This window comes from Dermochelys coriacea, chromosome 2 (genome assembly GCF_009764565.3).
Source record: "Dermochelys coriacea isolate rDerCor1 chromosome 2, rDerCor1.pri.v4, whole genome shotgun sequence".
Classification (NCBI taxonomy): Eukaryota; Metazoa; Chordata; order Testudines; family Dermochelyidae; genus Dermochelys; species Dermochelys coriacea.
In genome coordinates, this window is record NC_050069.1 from 236151325 (window position 1) to 236167727 (window position 16403).

Sequence of the window (16403 nt, forward strand, 5' to 3'; positions counted from 1 at the left end):
CCCCATCCATATACCCACAACAAACATGACCCCTCAATCTCAGATGCTGTCTATGGCCTCCATATAACAGATATTAAATAAGGTGTAATTTTAAAAGGAAAGAATAGGAGGGACTAAATTTTCTTCAAGAGAGAAAGAGGTGCAGTGGGAGATAATATTCTTAGCATTAAGTAATGTATAGATACAGTGTTCCATAGTGCATGCTATGTATCTCATGGAATGGGCACTGATGATATGGGATGTGGGAGACTTAAAAAGGAAAAATAAAGGTTAATTAAAATAAATTATGTCAGTTATGTTAGTTCAGGAAAATCCTATGGCCTGTGTTATACAGGAGGTCAGACTGGATGATCTTAATGACCCCTTCTAGCCTTGGAATCTATAAGTGTTCCTCTAACCATTTTGTGCTGGGATCTTCCATGCACACCCCTATATTTATAAGAGTATTTGCAGGATGGGCAGCATAGTGAAGACTATGTAGAAGAGGCTTCTTTCTCAATTCTTTGGCTTACTGAGATTGACAATGGCCAGTGATTTAGTGCAGCCCCGATTTTGAAAATGTGATGTAATTGGGTCTCGCTCAAACTGAAATCAGTAAATGGTCTAAATAATTCTAACGCCGAGATTTTGTAAGCTACTATTTAATTAATTAGTTTTTATTGCTAATCCAAATTTATATCTGACCACATCTGAAAAATTGCTCCTGTATGTACACAGAAACTTTATAATCAGCTTCTCACTGCAAACATTAATCATGGTACTCTACCATACTAGCAGTTCTGATATTTATAAACAAAGAGGGAAAGCAATCTTCTATGTTAATATATGTGTTGTCAAATGACTCAGATTTACTACAAAAGTATCGCACCTGTGATTATAAAGAATAATATTAATCTAGGAATTTGTGTTTTCTCTGCAAGATTGTGAATTTACAGTGTTATATACTGGTGGATATTGCTATAAACTAACTCATAATCCTAATTGAGCTACAGACAGTGCTGTCCCCCCACCACTGTCCTGTTCATCAGTTTATTTGCACACTGTGTATTAGCTAAGACTGTGTACACTCTGGGGCTGGAGTTCTCTTTTGGTCAGGGGCAGCAGGTTTGTATAATAATTGTTCAATTGCGGTATAGACATTCAGGCTCGGGACCCTCCCACGTCACAGGGTTCTAGAGCATGGGCTCCAAACTGAGCCCGATTATCTACACCACAGTTAAGTAGCCCCTTAGACTAAGCCCCATGAGCCCAAGTCAGCTGGCACAGGCCGGCTGCAGTTTTTAAATTGCAGTGTAGAGATACCCTTTTTGTTCTTTGTTCATAACAGTGCCTAGAGGAACTTAGTGGTGCTATCAGGACATACATCATAAAATTACACTTCAAATGTCAGTTAGTAACATCAGAGAAAGGTTAACATTCTATATAGAAGCTTTCCAACTGATACCACTTCAGCCCTATAAGTAAATGCACAGTAACAGGACATGAAAATTATCATTTCTCAGACTTTTAATCATTGTCCTGTTGACCTCTTCCAAATCATAGTCCTACAGACTTTCCTCGTCAGAGTCAAGGAGTTTCAGGGATTCAGCTACATTTGTAAAATGCATTAATTGCCCTGGAATATGAACTTCAGTATTGTGTGAAGGAACAGAGGGAAAAACTCTTCCAACTTTTCTGATTCTTGGTTTAACTCTCCTCTCTGCTACTTTGAGGAATATTTCCAGTTGGAAAAACAAAAATCATGGCAATTTCATATTACAAATGAAGGAGATTTCTACAAACCAATTTAAATCAAATTCACTACTAGTATGTTTCTGTTGGCATCTGTAGAACTGTGCCCATTTATGTCAGAAGAGGATTCGGACTTCAATTTCATCTCGGAGAATAGAGTCCTGTGGCACCTTATAGACTAACAGACGTATTGGAGCATAAGCTTTCGTGGATGAATACCCACTTCATCGGATGCGCATCCGACGAAGTAGGTATTCATCCACGAAAGCTTATGCTTCAATACATCTGTTAATCTATAAGGTGCCACAGGACTCTTTGCCGCTTTTACAGATCCAAACTAACACGGCTACCCCTCTGATACTCAGAGAATAGAGATATCCAGTGAAGTCCAGGGAGCACTCTTAGATAGTCTGCCTTGAAGGCATGCAGAAAGCGCACTCCATGTAAACCAGATAATTTTGCATGCCTAATGATTGTACTTTCAGGCAGAAGTTTTTAGTAAATTCTATTGGATCTAAGCCAAAGAGGTGATACAATACCTTTTTTGGATGTCAGTTACCAAATACCAGCCTCAAAGTTTGCTACGTACCAAAGGCAAATTGGGATAATATGATATGTCAGTCACATGTTAAGTGAAGGTTACATTTATAAGTAGGTTATGAAAAGCTAATATATGATTGATAGAGGTGATAAGCATACTGCAGACATGAGTCGTATGTTTTATAGATGGTTAGAAGCACATGAATAGAAGGTGGTGTAGTTGGTTATAAACCATACTTATAAGCAATCTATTTATAAATTGTGATAGCCACAATGCACAGATGTATCCAATAAAAATGTATTAGTTACCAATGCTTTACATGGTGAAAGCAATGCATGGTATGCCGTCCATATTGTACAAAGTTCTCTCTCAGAGTTAGAACACAAAATATAGATGAAAGCTGACAGCACTTCTAATAACAGTAAAATAGAATAATCGTTCCCCTTCTGGAACATTTCAAACAGACACAAAAATAAAGTGCTCAGATTATTTTTTAAAGTAAGATTTCAGAATCAGAATTTAATACTTGTATTTATGATTTTACAATAATTTTGAAGAACGCTAGCAATTCGGCATTGTCTAGGAGCATCCTGCATCTGTAATTGGAGTAGGTGTCATCAGCATTGCTGAATAGCCTCTTGGAATCTCTACCTTTAGTAGGCAGGTTTTCTAGGGGAAAAAAATCATATTTGCATAATCAGGACATCTGGTTTCCATCAGCCTGCAAGGTGGCAATCCTTAGCATTATCTGTGCTGACAAAATGTCCTCTTCTCTGCATTCTCATTAACTGTAGATTGAGAATCAGTATTTTCTCCCAGCGTTCCACACACTTGCCAAATTTGGTCATAGGTGCTGGAAATAGGGGTGCTGCTGCATTCCCCTGGCTTGAAGTGGTTTCCATCATATACAGGGTTTGTGTGGCTTGTTTGGTTCAATGAATATCAGCACCCCCACTATAAAAATTGTTCCAGCATCCCCATATTTGGTATGAATATATTATTTCAACCCACATGTAAAAATATATTTAAAATGTATTCTAAATTTCCTGGTTATGTTCAAATGTTTATTATAATGTCTCCTAATGTAGTTAGAAAAAACTTTTATATGTTACTATCTGGAAACCCACGTTTTCTTACCAAAGTCTGGAAAGAACTCTCACTTTATGAACAAAAGTGAAACAGACACCATCCCCTGCTATTTAGATGTCTGTCTCCTATCCCTATCTATGTGACAGTGTCCCTTACATGCCAAAAGATGATTATCCTGATCCATGCCTCCTACTGTCTCCCCATTCAGGCCAGGAGCCAATTCAAAGTTCTAGTCCTAATTTTGAGGTCTCCAGCAGCATAGGGCCCAGATTCCAGAGAAGCTGCTTTTCTATTCCTGACTCACAGAGATAGCTGGGTGTATCAGGGCCATTGAAGCCATTGTTCTCCAAGATGAAGTTCACAGGTGCTCGTGACAGAGCTATCAATGGTCCTTGGTTGTGGAGCAACCTCCTCTCAGAGGGTATGGTCTCACAGCAACATTTTCTGGGCTTGATGATGGAAAGCTGAGGGTTTTTTGCAAAATCCTTCCTGTGTTGGCTCTGTTCTTCAGATGATATCCTGATGTTTGTGTCGTCTTTATGTGAAGGCAAATGTAGGAGAAGTAGATATGTGCAGAGGTGAAAGTAAGCCGGTGTGCCGTACCGGGACCGGCTTTCCCATAAGGCAATTTAAAGCCTTGGGGTAGTGGCGGCTGGAGCCCCGGGGCCCTTTAAATCCCTGATGGAGCCTGGCTGCCGCTACCCCAGGGCTCGGGCAGCAGGGCTCAGGAGGGGATTTAAAGGGCTCAGGGCTCCGGCAGACACTACTATAGTGGAGTCCCAGGCCCTTTAAAGCTCTGCCAGAGCCCAGAGCCCCGTGGTAGCGGTGGCAGCTGGGAGCCCCCAGGACTCCTCAGTGATTTAAAGGGCCCGGGGCTCCACTGCGGTAGCGGCAGCTGGAGCCCAGAGCCCTTTAAATCGCCCCCGAGCCCCGGGGCTCCCAGCCACCTCTGCAGCTGGTAGCTCGGGGGTGATTTAAAGGGCCTGGCCAGCCGCCACTATCTCAGCTGGAGCCCCAGGCTCTTTAAATCAAGATTTAAAGGGCCTGGGGATTTAAGGCCCTGCCTCTTCCAGTTCAGGCCACGCCTCTTCCAGTTGAGGCCATGCCTCCTGCTCAGGACTCCGGCGTACAGGTAAGTCCTTAAACTTACTTTCACCCCTGGATATGTGTGATAGCGATTTTAAATGTGACTGCCTTGTTCCCTGTAAAAGCAGAAGAATATCGTTCAGTTGGTGCCACCTAGTGGCCCCTTTTGTGATATCTCCTCTCTATGTTAATAAGCAAGATACTTTCTCTCATCTGCATTTGTATTGGGAGACCTTCCAGGCTGGTGGTCCTAAAGTGAGATCACTCAGGTTAGGTGTGCCTTATTCACATCTGCTCCATTCTGGCATGTAGGCAGATTGCAATAACACAAATCCTTCTCGCCAGATCTTTGTAAAAACAGCATTTTTGTACATTTCAGACGATGCCTGCTCACAAGGAGCAAGTAAACCCTTATTAGGGATAATGAGCTCTAGTTAGCTCTCAGCATCTAAAATGTGACTAAAGCACAGCACTGCCCCTAATGTAGAATCCAAAGAGCGTGCAACTGGTGGGAGAGAAGTAATATCTTGTATTGGCTGACTTCAGTTGGTGAAAGAGACAAGCTTTCGAGCTACACAGGGCTCTCTTCTTCAGGCCGCTACAGCAGCAATGCAAACAACTGGTGGGAGGCATTCATCAGTGTCAGCTATATAACAACGGTTGGGTGCTGACCGGATGGAAGTTAAGAGGAGCACTGCTAAGTTCACACTCTTGCCATAGTCACTCGCCATAGCCTGCCCCAAGGATTAGTCCTTAGTGTAGAAACATTGTGGAGCAAAGACATGCATTGAAAAGGAGAGTGCAGGACACAGGTATTGGAATCCCAAAAAGCTGCTATTTGTTATTTGTGTTTCCATAATTAATTAGTTGGGTTGCTTGTGCCTTTTTCAATCTGTTGGCAATTTCCTTACCCTTTTCTTGACAACTGAACAGTGTAATACGACTCTCTTATATCTATCTAGGTATTTATATCATGCCCATCACTGTGATATCTAAGTGCCTGGCTGTCGCATACAATCACTGATTGTTGTTGTTATTACTTAGCTCTTAAATAGCACTTGTCATCCATAGATCTCAAAGTGATTTACAAAATAGGTAAGTATCATTAGCCCCATTTTACAAATGGAGAAACTGAGGCATGTATAGATGAATGCTGAATTCAACACATCTATATCCACTCCTGTTTCTGAATTGTCCAAGCGCAGCTTATGGTTTTCTCAGATACATTTGGTATTTGCAGTTATCTGACAAATAGTTTGTACAAATAGCCTTGGTCTGTGGATTGTTAGCGAGCTGTTTGTTGCATGTATTTGATAGTCAAGTTCTGGTGTCAGTTTTAAGTGGACATGTAAGTCACATGCTGTTGTTTCTGCTCGCTGAATGCGTGAAACTCTTAGGCCTGGGCTATACTGGGGGGGTTTGAACTAAGATATGCAACTTCAGCTACGCTATTCACGTAGCTGAAGTTGAAGTAACTTAGTTCGACTTACCTGGCCGTCCTTCTGGCGGCGAGTTGACCATGGCGGCTCCCCCGTCGACTCCGCTTACTCCTCCTGCTGATGTGGAGTACAGGCATAGATTCTGGGATTGATTTATCATGTCTAGATGAGACACGATAAATCAATCCCTGATCAATCAATCACTGCCCGCCGATCCGGCGGATAGTGAAGACGTACGCTTAGACTCAGGAGTCAGGTGTGATTACTTACATTTATCAGTTCATTGTATTCAGGATATTCTCTAGTATTAAGATAACATTTGCAGTTTCTGAGAATATTCCTGCTAGTAAACCCATTAGCTAAAATATTCACTGAAAGTGGTCACGAAGTGGGTGTGAATGAAGGCAGGTTTTTATTAGAACAAATATTTATGACATATTGTGTGAGGTAGTCACACAGTGCTACAGCTTATGTTTGTCATTTGTGCCCCCTGGTGTCAGGGCAGCTTATTCACATAGTGGCTTGTTCCTTGCAAAACCTCCCATAACATGTGCTGCCTCTGTGTATTTTATTATCTTCAGCATATTCCAAAACCCCAGTGTGTTGAGAGCAAGTCGCCCTGCTGGGAAGCTGGAGTTCTAGCTCTCTCACACAACCTTCTTTTAAGCACTCGTTATTTTCAGTATCAAGCTGACCAAGGGGTCAGTAGCAGTTTTTAAGGTGCTGTGATATTTTTGGTGCAGATTTGTCCATTCGATTCCAACTATTTTCATAAAACAAAACTCTAATATGGAAGTTCAGTTCAAGTTCTGTTTCTGCTTGTTTTTTTAAACAGTGAGCTAGAAGCTTTTGTTGAAGAGCTGAAGAAGGACTCTACTGCCACCAACAAGATAGTGACATTGAAAGATGTTGAAGATGGGGCTTTTCTTCTGCGGCAAGTAGGAGAAGCTGTCGCCACCCTCAAAGGTGTAGTTTCCCTTTTATTTTTGTTTGTTTGTTCAAACACTTGGCAGTGATGTAGGTTTGCGTCTTGATCTGAGACTTGATCTTTGCCTTCTTTAAAAAACCAATTAAAGGTCTTCAGGGTCTAAGTGTGTGATCGCTGCGTGCATCTCTCACATGTATATCCAACTCTTTTTTTAAAAAAAATAGCATTTGTCGCTTTCTCTTGAACTTGGTGGTTCTTGTTTTCGCAGGCGAGTTTCCGACATTGCAGAATAAAATGCGGGCAATCCTCCGCATTGAAGTGGAAGCCGTGAGGTTTCTGAAGGAGGAGCCCCATAAACTAGACAGCTTGCTGAAACGAGTCCGCAGTATGACAGATATCCTTACCACGCTGAGGAGGTGAGTTGTTTTTCAGAACTCTGAACAGTTCTAGTAAGGGGCGCTGCAAAGCCTTTTCTATTCAGAGTCAAAAGGTTTTCCGAGCCATGACTTGTTTATAGGGTTGTATGTGTAGCCCCTCCCCTGAGGCATAGCTTTTCTCTCCCTAGTGCTTGATATCACCAATACCTGGAGCAACTTTTTCCCACTCTTCGCATGCACTCAGTCCTGGGTTCTTTTCTGGCGCCTGGTGACTCCTCAGTGTGCCAATACACAGGATGCTGTCCCTTGAGAAGGAAGAGAAAGCATTGTAAAAGCCATGTACGTAGGGATAATAAGATAAATAAAAACAAACCCCAGCAAAGAAATAACAGACCAAAAATAACAGCCTACCAAAGGGGGGGAGGGCCTGGGAACAGGAAAATAGGGGAAGGAAAGGGTTATGGTTAACTAATACATTTATGAATAAGGCAGTTCTCCATTTCCTAGCACTCAGCAACCTCTGCCACCCTCCTAGGCACCTCATTGATGCAGATAGTAGGGCTGATGTTGAATGTCCTGAGACTGAGTGTTGCCATGCTGTGGCATTTGTCAACTTAGACTGAAGTCCCCTGGGTGGGCAGGGTCCTCTCCTGACTCCAGTTGGACTTGCTGTACCCTGGTCTGGAATCCTCCTGGGGTCTTGGCTGGCTCTCAGTAGCCAGTGCCAGGTTGTGTATCTCTCACTCTGCTGGATGCTGGTCACTTCAGTGCTGGAACTGCCTGATCCATGCAGTTGAAGTCTTATAGCAGTGCAAAATCTCCCTTAGTGAGGAGTGAGAGTTTAGCAGGAAGTCCCTGAGCTGTGCTGTCTCTCTCAGCTTCCAAACTAAAACTGAGACTAAACTCGGTCCATTGGTGTAGAGTCAGGCCACGCCCTCACTGGGGGCTGTATAGCTCTGGCTTGTTGTTGATCCAGTGAACTTCTTGTCCAAACCGCACCAACAAGGCTTTCTAATTCCTTCTGTCCCAACCCCTAACTTCAAGCACGCTGGGAAATGAGGTTAGAGGATCTTGCTAGCCATTATTGTTGTAGTCCTTCTGTAAGGGCTCCTAGAGGTTCAGTCTGGAGTACCAAGAGCTGGGGGTTACATGTGGATTCCTCTTAGAACTTTCTAACCACATATTGAAAATCATGATTCCAATTGTTCCAGGTAGAGTCTTTGTCTAAAGCAGCTACAATAGTCTATTAGGCCCTAACTAGGGATGAGTTGAATCCAAACCCCCTGACCAAAACACCTCTCAATGTTGGGGACGTTTGGCTCAGGAGCCATACAATGTGTGTTTGTGCCTATCTCTAACCCAGTCAGTTGTAGACAAATTTTCAACAATCAGTGTTAGATCAGGCACACTTTGAGTGCACAGCATGAATCTCCCAAAATATAACACCAAGAAATAACATTTCTTGGAATGCCAGGAAATGCCATAACTCCTTGAATGCCAAAGCATCGCTAGCATGATATTAGCATCACTAACAAGTTTTGGTTTTTACTAGAGAAAGGGAAACAAATTGCAAATATTTTGGGTATGCCAGTGATTTCATAGAGTTCTTTACTCTGGGCTTTGGAAATGAGGGATGTGACAGAAACATATAAGCCATACTTGAGATTTTTCAACCACTAAGTACAGCCATTATCCATGTTTGTCAGAAAACATGAACAGCAAACAAATGCTAATTTTGTGAAGTAATGAGAATTAAATTTTCTTGCCAATGGACACCCTGAAATAGCAAGCACCAAGGGATCAAAGTATATTATTTCAGTAATTTTCAGCTAAACACGTAGGCTATAGCAAAATCTAAGTTAAACATTTACCTTGTGTGTGTGTGAGAGAGAGAGAGAGAGAGAGAGAGATGAATTTAAGGCTTAAGATTAGCATCTTTATTCTAGAAAATGTCTTAGAAGAGATATTCCTGTATTGGCAGAGGGATGGACTAGCTCATCTAACTTGTCTTTTCTATTCTAATTTCTCTGATTCTATTAATTTATTCCGCCATGCTTACATTTGAAAATACCTATTGCAATGGGTTCGGTCACAGAGACCCCCTTGGGACTGTCACCTGATGTGCTAAAACTACCTCTGAACCCATTTTCTTTGTCAGCTTGGGACTCCAGAACCCTGTCTTGTTGAGCCAGACATGCTAGTTTGCTGCAATACAGACTCAGGGTCTGAACCACACCCCCAAAGCTGCACACTTTAACCAAAAATTGTTCAGCAAGTCACCTATCTCCAACATGCAGACACCCAGTTTCCAATGGGATCCAAATCCCAAATAAATCCGTTTTACTCTGTATAAAGTTTATACAGGGTAAACTCATAAATTGTCTGCCCTCTATAGCACTGATAGAGAGATATGCACAGCTGTTTGCTCCCCCAGGTATTAATTAGTTACTCTGGGTTAATTTATAAACAAAAGTGATTTTATTAAGTATAAAAAGGAGGATATAAGTGGTTTCAAGTAATAACAGATAGAACAAAGTAAGTTACCAAGCAAAATAAAACAAAACACGCCAGTCTAAGCCTAAAACATTTAAGAAACTGAATGCAGGTAAATCTCATCCTCAGAGATGTTCAAATAAGCTTCTTTCACAGACTAGACTCCTTCTTAGTCCGGGCCCAATCCTTTCCCCTGGTACAGTTCTTGTTAGTTCCAGCTCAGGTGGTATCTAGGGGATTTCTCATGACTGGCAGCCCCATTTTTTCTGTTCCACCCCCTTTTATAGCTTTGGCACAATGCGGGAATCTTTTGTCTCTCTGAGTCCCCACTCCTTCTTCTAAATGGAAAAGCACCAGCTTTAAGATGGATTCCAGTACCAGGTGGCATGGTCACATGTCCTGTGAGACTCCAAGCCTCCATTCTTCCCAGCCTGACTTACACGAACACAGAAAGGCTTACAAGTAAACAGAGCCATTTACAACCAATTGTCCTGGTTAATGGGAGCCATCAAGATTCCAAGCCATTATTAATGGCCTACACTTTGCATAATTACAATAGGACTTTAGAGTAATACTTCATATTTCTAGCTTTAGACACAAGAATGATACATACATACAAATAGGATGAACACACTCAGTAGATTATAAGATTTGTAATGATACTTTACAGGAGACCTTTTGCATGAAGCATATTCCAGTTACATTATATTTACACTCATTAGCATATTTCCATAAAACTTATGGAGTGCAACGTCACATCTATAACCTTTTAATTTCTACTTTCCTTTCATTTGAAAATTGCCAAATTGATTTCTGTTTCCAGCTGGGTGGGGAAAAATAAGTTTTTGCCAAAAGTATATTTTGTATCCAGATTACAGCCAATAAAGTTAATATATAGCAAATGGCTGGACTAATTACATGCTAATTTAATAAATAATGAATGATGATGTGTGTGATTTTGTTTTGATAGACATGTTACAGAAGGTCTGCTGAAGGGTGTGGATCCTTCTCAAGCTGTGCAGTACACTGCCATGGAAAAGGCAACAGCAACCGAAGTTCTGAAAAATCAAGAACAGCTAACACGTGCCCATGGATACCCACAGCAAAACGTAGCTGGAGTTACAGCAGACTTGCAAGGGTCCTCAGTCAAGTCAGAAGTTCTGCCCTTCTCTACAATGACAGTTCATCATGTACAGAGCTCTCCTGTAGTCATACATCAATCCCAGCACTCTTCAGCACTGGTCAGCCATACCCAAAATTCACCTTTGGTCACCAGCCATTCTGTAGGTTTGTCAGCAACAAGCCATCACACCCCCACCATGCCAGTGACTGTACCGGAGTCTATAGCAGCAACCCAGCAATCCCAGACTTCTCAGTCAACGCAGGTCAATGGTTCCATTATGCAAAGCCTTTTTATTGAAGAAATTCACAGTGCAAGTACCAGGAACCGAGCTGTATCAATTGAGGTACAGTGTATTCTCTTTAACCAGTGATACTGGCTTTGGGCATGAGCTTGACTTTACTGGGATCTGCCAGCATGCATTTGAGACCTTAGATAGGATTTTCAAAATACCAGTGGAGATAGGTGTCTGATTTCCAAAGAAAAGTCCATAGGAGTTGGGCCCATAACTTCCGTAGGCACTTCTGAAAATCTTACCCCTTATTTTGAACCAAGACAAAATATAGTGATGTGTTTAAAAAAAAAAAAGCCCAAGGTGCCATTTCTGAGTGCTCTGTTGACACTGAAGAAATGATTACTAGAGCCAGATGATTACTTTCTTTTAAAACCCAAACTAAAAATCATGTTAACCAGGAGTGAAACCTATAAATCCCATCTATTCCTATTGGGCAGGTTTTAAGAGATTAAAGTTGGATTTTTTTGGGAGTGGGGGATTTAACATCAGCCTGGAAATGCCTCGGTAAGATTTTATATATATATATTAAAAAGTATGGAAATGCTGAGTAAGGTCATCCAAACAACTGGAATTTTGTGAAGTTGGGGAACTCTATAATACACGGCTCTGGCCCTTCATATTTTTGTGATACACAACTATGATTTCCCCCACCATCCCGTGCTCCAGGTGTGTAATCTCCCTAATTTGAATCCAATCCTTACCATGTTAAAAGTATTTGTCTGTTAAGTCTCCCAGTAACATGGCAGGCAGTTCATTGTAGCCACACTTCTAAATTTGAAATCCTGTATACTTTTAGGGTTGGGAGATGTCTTGATCAATCTTCCAGAATGTGGTCTTTTGATGAAGATCTTTAAAGGCCTCTCCTTTTCCTTTCACTGCATTTGGTCTTAAAGATGGCTGGAGTATTTTGCTGTAGCTCCATAACAACACTTTCCATTAAATGCTACAGGTGTGCCTGATCAGTCCATCGACCTGAGTAAGGAATTCCAGTTAGGTCACCTCTCAGTTTTGAGTCACTGATGGGAAGATGATACACAGCATGTCTAGGACTTCCTTGTGGCTTATGGTGGCTCCGTGTTGGGAAGAAACAGGAGCAGAGTTAAAGATGTTTGGGTGACCTTAGCACTGCATATTTCCAGACTTTCTAATGATTGATGATTTTTTGTGTCACTTTAACATGGAATTTCCATTTGGGGCTGTTGAGGAAAAGAACAACATGCTGTTAAGGGCTTTCTCCTTAAGCAGTGGCTAAATATTTAGGACCCTACCTGTAGGTCAATATCTGCTGTGTATTGTTATAAGAAGTCACAAAAGATACTTACATAAGTTACAGTGCAGGTAGGTAACTTTTTGATGCAATGAGTAAAGTAAGTGTAGCCTCCATCATAAGTCAGGTGAAACAAAAATAAACAGAGAACTAAGTAAATTAATCTAAAGCCAGAGCATTTTTCAGCAGTTTTTAAAAAAAAACAATTATTGTTCACGAATGGAGTTTTCTCAACACTTTTTCTTTGTGGTTGTACCTAGCAACATGTTACCCCAAATGCTTACAACAAGGTGGGCACAATGATAACTGTAGTGTGTGTTTTTAAAACAATATGTAACAGGCATTGTCTCTTTTTAAACATAAAATACTGTTATCCCCGTTTTACAGATAAGGAAACTGAGGCATTGAGATTTGCCCAGAATTATCCAGCAAATGTGTGGCAGAATGCAAATCTCCTGACTCCCAGTCCTGTACTTTAATCACTGGACTGCAAATGGACAATACATTAAGCTACTTATGTTGTTTATTTAATTTACCCTTGCTCCTTTACATTTTAATCTCTTTGAGGCTATCTTTTTGTTTTGGTTTATACAGTGCCTAGCACAATGAAGTCCTGGTCCATGACTAGGACTCCCTAGGCACTACGATTATACAGCAATAAATAATAGCTTTCCTTCAATTTTTGAGTAAATGTTTTGTGCCTACAGTAGTTCAGAAAGAAACCTGTAGAAGGTAATACAGAATGTAAGTTTTCTCAGACTGATTTGACTTGCAAGGAGTGCTCTGTAGGAAACGATAGTGCTAGCTGAGTTCCGGAGGCCAGAGCAGCAGAAGGTTGTAGTATGTTAAAGTGTGCTGAACAGTAAGCAGTGAATATTTGATGTGAAATATTCCTAGGTAGGAACCAATAGAAATCAGAAACTTCTATTACCTTATTACAGATCACTGCTGAGAGAATCTAACCGGTTTTGATTCTTAATGTTTATATTTGGATGTTTAAAAGTAACAGAGTAGAGACCGATGAAATCAGAACACTAACTGAATACTATACTTCTCTTTAGAAAGCAGAAAAGAAATGGGAAGAGAAAAGACAGAACCTTGATCACTATAATGGAAAGGAGTTTGAAAAACTCTTAGAAGAGGCACAGGCCAATATCATGAAGTCAATCCCTAATTTAGAGATGCCTCCGCAGTCCACAGCCTTGCCAAAATTGGAGGCAGTGGATAAATTAGAAGTTTCAGGTAAGGTTTGCAGTTTTGAACTGAGAGTTTGTGTCTTTGAGAAAATTAAATGAGAAGGGTTTTTTTATTAAAACGATAATTTAATTTTATATATTTACTTAGCACCTTTATCAATATCCAACCCTTCCCTATGAGACAGAATGGGGGAGTATGTCCTGGGAAGCAGGGACTCTGTAGAGGATGCAGCGGTCATCTGGTTCACCAGCTAAACCTGAGCTCCTGGGGTGATGCTGTAGTGAAGAGGGCGAATGTGAGCAGTGTTTCCTGTAAACTGCGCGGTGATGCAGCAGTCTTGTGTATATGGCGCAGGTCAGAATCCCTGCTGCTCACGTCTCCTCAGTGCGGCCCCAGAAGGGATATGGCGTGACCCTGTTCTCCTTGGTCCCACTGCCCTCTAACACGGCATGTGCGCCCCCCTCACCTCCTTGCTCTGGGGAAGTTGGGAGCATTTCCAGATGGGGATGAGCTCAGCTGGGAAGGAGTGGTGGCTCCGGGATGCACCTGTGCAAGAGCTCAGGTGAGGGGCCTGGACGGGCTCTGCCGTGTCAGCCCAGGGCAGTGCAGGCTGCAGAGCTGTAGCCCAGTCAGGCCAACATACCAATGACCCAGCCTACCCACACACCTGGCACAGTGTTTCCAGGGACGCAGTGGGAAGTGGGAGCAGAGGGAGCTGCAGCCAATGCCCCTTCCTGGGTGTTCCTGGGGTGGTGGTGGGTGGTCTGAAACCCCTAGCCGCAGGGAAGTGCAGTCTGACACCACCCCAACCCTCCCCCTCCCCCCCCAAGACCCTGGCTAGGCTCCTCAGGCAGCTGCTGCAGAGCGAATCACCTCTCTCTGGTGGTGGGGACAGGGACTAGTGTGTGATGCACACACATCTGCACCCCACCCACCCATACACAACTCCCCTGCATGCTCCTTGGCCTTCCCACAGACACCCTTCATACTCCTCACCACAAATCCATACCCTGCGCCTCACCCTGACCTATCTACATACCACGCACCACCTTCTACCCTTACATTCTCTGAATTGGAATATACAACAGAGTATGAACTTTGGGTGAGTCCACAGAAAGACCCACACCGTTAAGTGGCCTGTGTGCCATTCAAGTTCCACGTAATCCCATGTATCTGGGGCAGAGGGTGTTTGTGTGTGTGTGTGTGTGTGTGTGTGTGTGTGCATGTGTGATTTATCTAGTAAGGGTGTGTCTCATCAGCAGCACATGGATTTGTTATAGACGGTACATTACAATAGGCAAAGCTGCAAAATACAAATCCATATCTAAGTTTCTCCAAAGTTTAGAGAGAGTTGTCTCATCCAAGATTTTGGTACATCCCATATTTGGAAATGGATCAGCTGCAAAATTCTGATTCAGATAGTTATATAAACTTTCACAGAATTATGGAGAGGTGTTTTCAGAGCCAGCATTTTGTTTCAGGCTCTAACACTAAATAGTTTGTGGCAGTAGTTGTTCTTGAGCATTTATTAACATGAGAGTTTAATATTTATGTTGAAAAATCATTTTAGAATTCCTGCGCACAGTTCAGTGAGATGACTGGCTTCTAACAGCATTAGCTTTTGTAGTGAATGGCACAGCACAGAAAGAATCAGAGAAAATAAATATTATATGGGTGCACTGAACTGTGACAATTTCTGAGAAAGTGCAAAAGATAATAATAAAGAGGAGCTTTTGTTACTCACATATATTTAGCTAATTCATTTATAGAATAAGAATTTGCATGGTGTCCAGCTAACAGATTTATGGAGAAATTTGATGAAACAATAGGACATCTCCCTTCTGTTTTGCATAATGAATCCTATAATAGTCACATAACTTAAAGAAATAACAAAGCTTTTCCTTACTTAATTCCGATTAAACATTTCACATTCCACCCAAATCTTTCACTGTTCAGAAAGAAAGTTTCAACATGCTACTGCCTACTCTAGGCTAGAAAAATGAGTGATTTATGGGAAGACAGACCACCTACTTTACTAATACAGTACACAGAGTATGTTAGCAACCAATTAATAGAGTACTTTGCATGCTCTTACACAGAGCACAGATGGATCATGTTGCTAGAAAACATGGTCTCGATTGCTCTCCATCCAGAACAGATTAAGAAATTGAAATATTTATTCTTGGAAAATTAGGAAAATTAATTAATTAAAAAATGAATGCTTGAAGTCAGGTTTTTATATCCAATTAGTGCACCTGAATAAGTGGCCTAATTTTTGAAAGTGCTGAGCAAACAACATCTTACACTGGAGTAAATTCCTTGCATGGGTGTCTAAATTTGGAGATGGGCTTGATTTTAGGCATCTGATTTTGAAATCTTGGCTCTATGTATTTTTGAGATTCTTATTCAGCATTTCTTTGAAACAGTTGTCTCTAGTTTTTTCCAGTGGCGGTATAAAGCGAAATCATCAGTCAGTTCCAATCTTTCATCTGTTGCTATACCTGATGGGAAAGAATTGACACAAAAGGTGCCAAGATTATTAAAATGACTCGTAATTTTGGGTGCCCAATGTGGGACGCCCTCGAGGGGCCTGATTTTTCACAAAGTGCTGAGCATCTGCCTTCTGAAAACCATGACCTGTTGAAGTGTCTCAAACCCAAAATCACTGGTCACTCTTAATAACCTTAGCCAAATTGAATTATACTTATTTTTCCTTATTCTCCTCTGCACTCTAGCAGCATGACTCAGCAAGGGAAAAAAATGCTTGAGCGAAGCTGTTTCCCCAAAGGTTTATAACAAAAATAAAATAACTTCAATAGAGAAAAGAGAAGAACACCCGG

The 16403-nt window shown here is 41.6% G+C and overlaps 1 protein-coding gene across 28 annotated transcripts in view; it reads left to right on the plus strand.

The window, feature by feature from the left end:
• The window catches only part of KIAA1217 (KIAA1217 ortholog), a 528161-nt gene that overhangs the window by 492435 nt on the left and 19323 nt on the right, over window positions 1-16403 (plus strand). For all 28 annotated transcript variants that reach the window (XR_006279438.1, XR_006279437.1, XM_043509473.1 and 25 more), the window contains 4 exons: window positions 6722-6852; window positions 7083-7230; window positions 10655-11150; window positions 13428-13608. Coding sequence is in view for 26 of the 28 variants with exons in the window: in XM_043509473.1 (XP_043365408.1) it covers window positions 6722-6852; window positions 7083-7230; window positions 10655-11150; window positions 13428-13608 (956 nt within the window). In the remaining 2 variants the exon portion in view is untranslated. The remainder of the gene's footprint in view (window positions 1-6721; window positions 6853-7082; window positions 7231-10654; window positions 11151-13427; window positions 13609-16403) is intronic.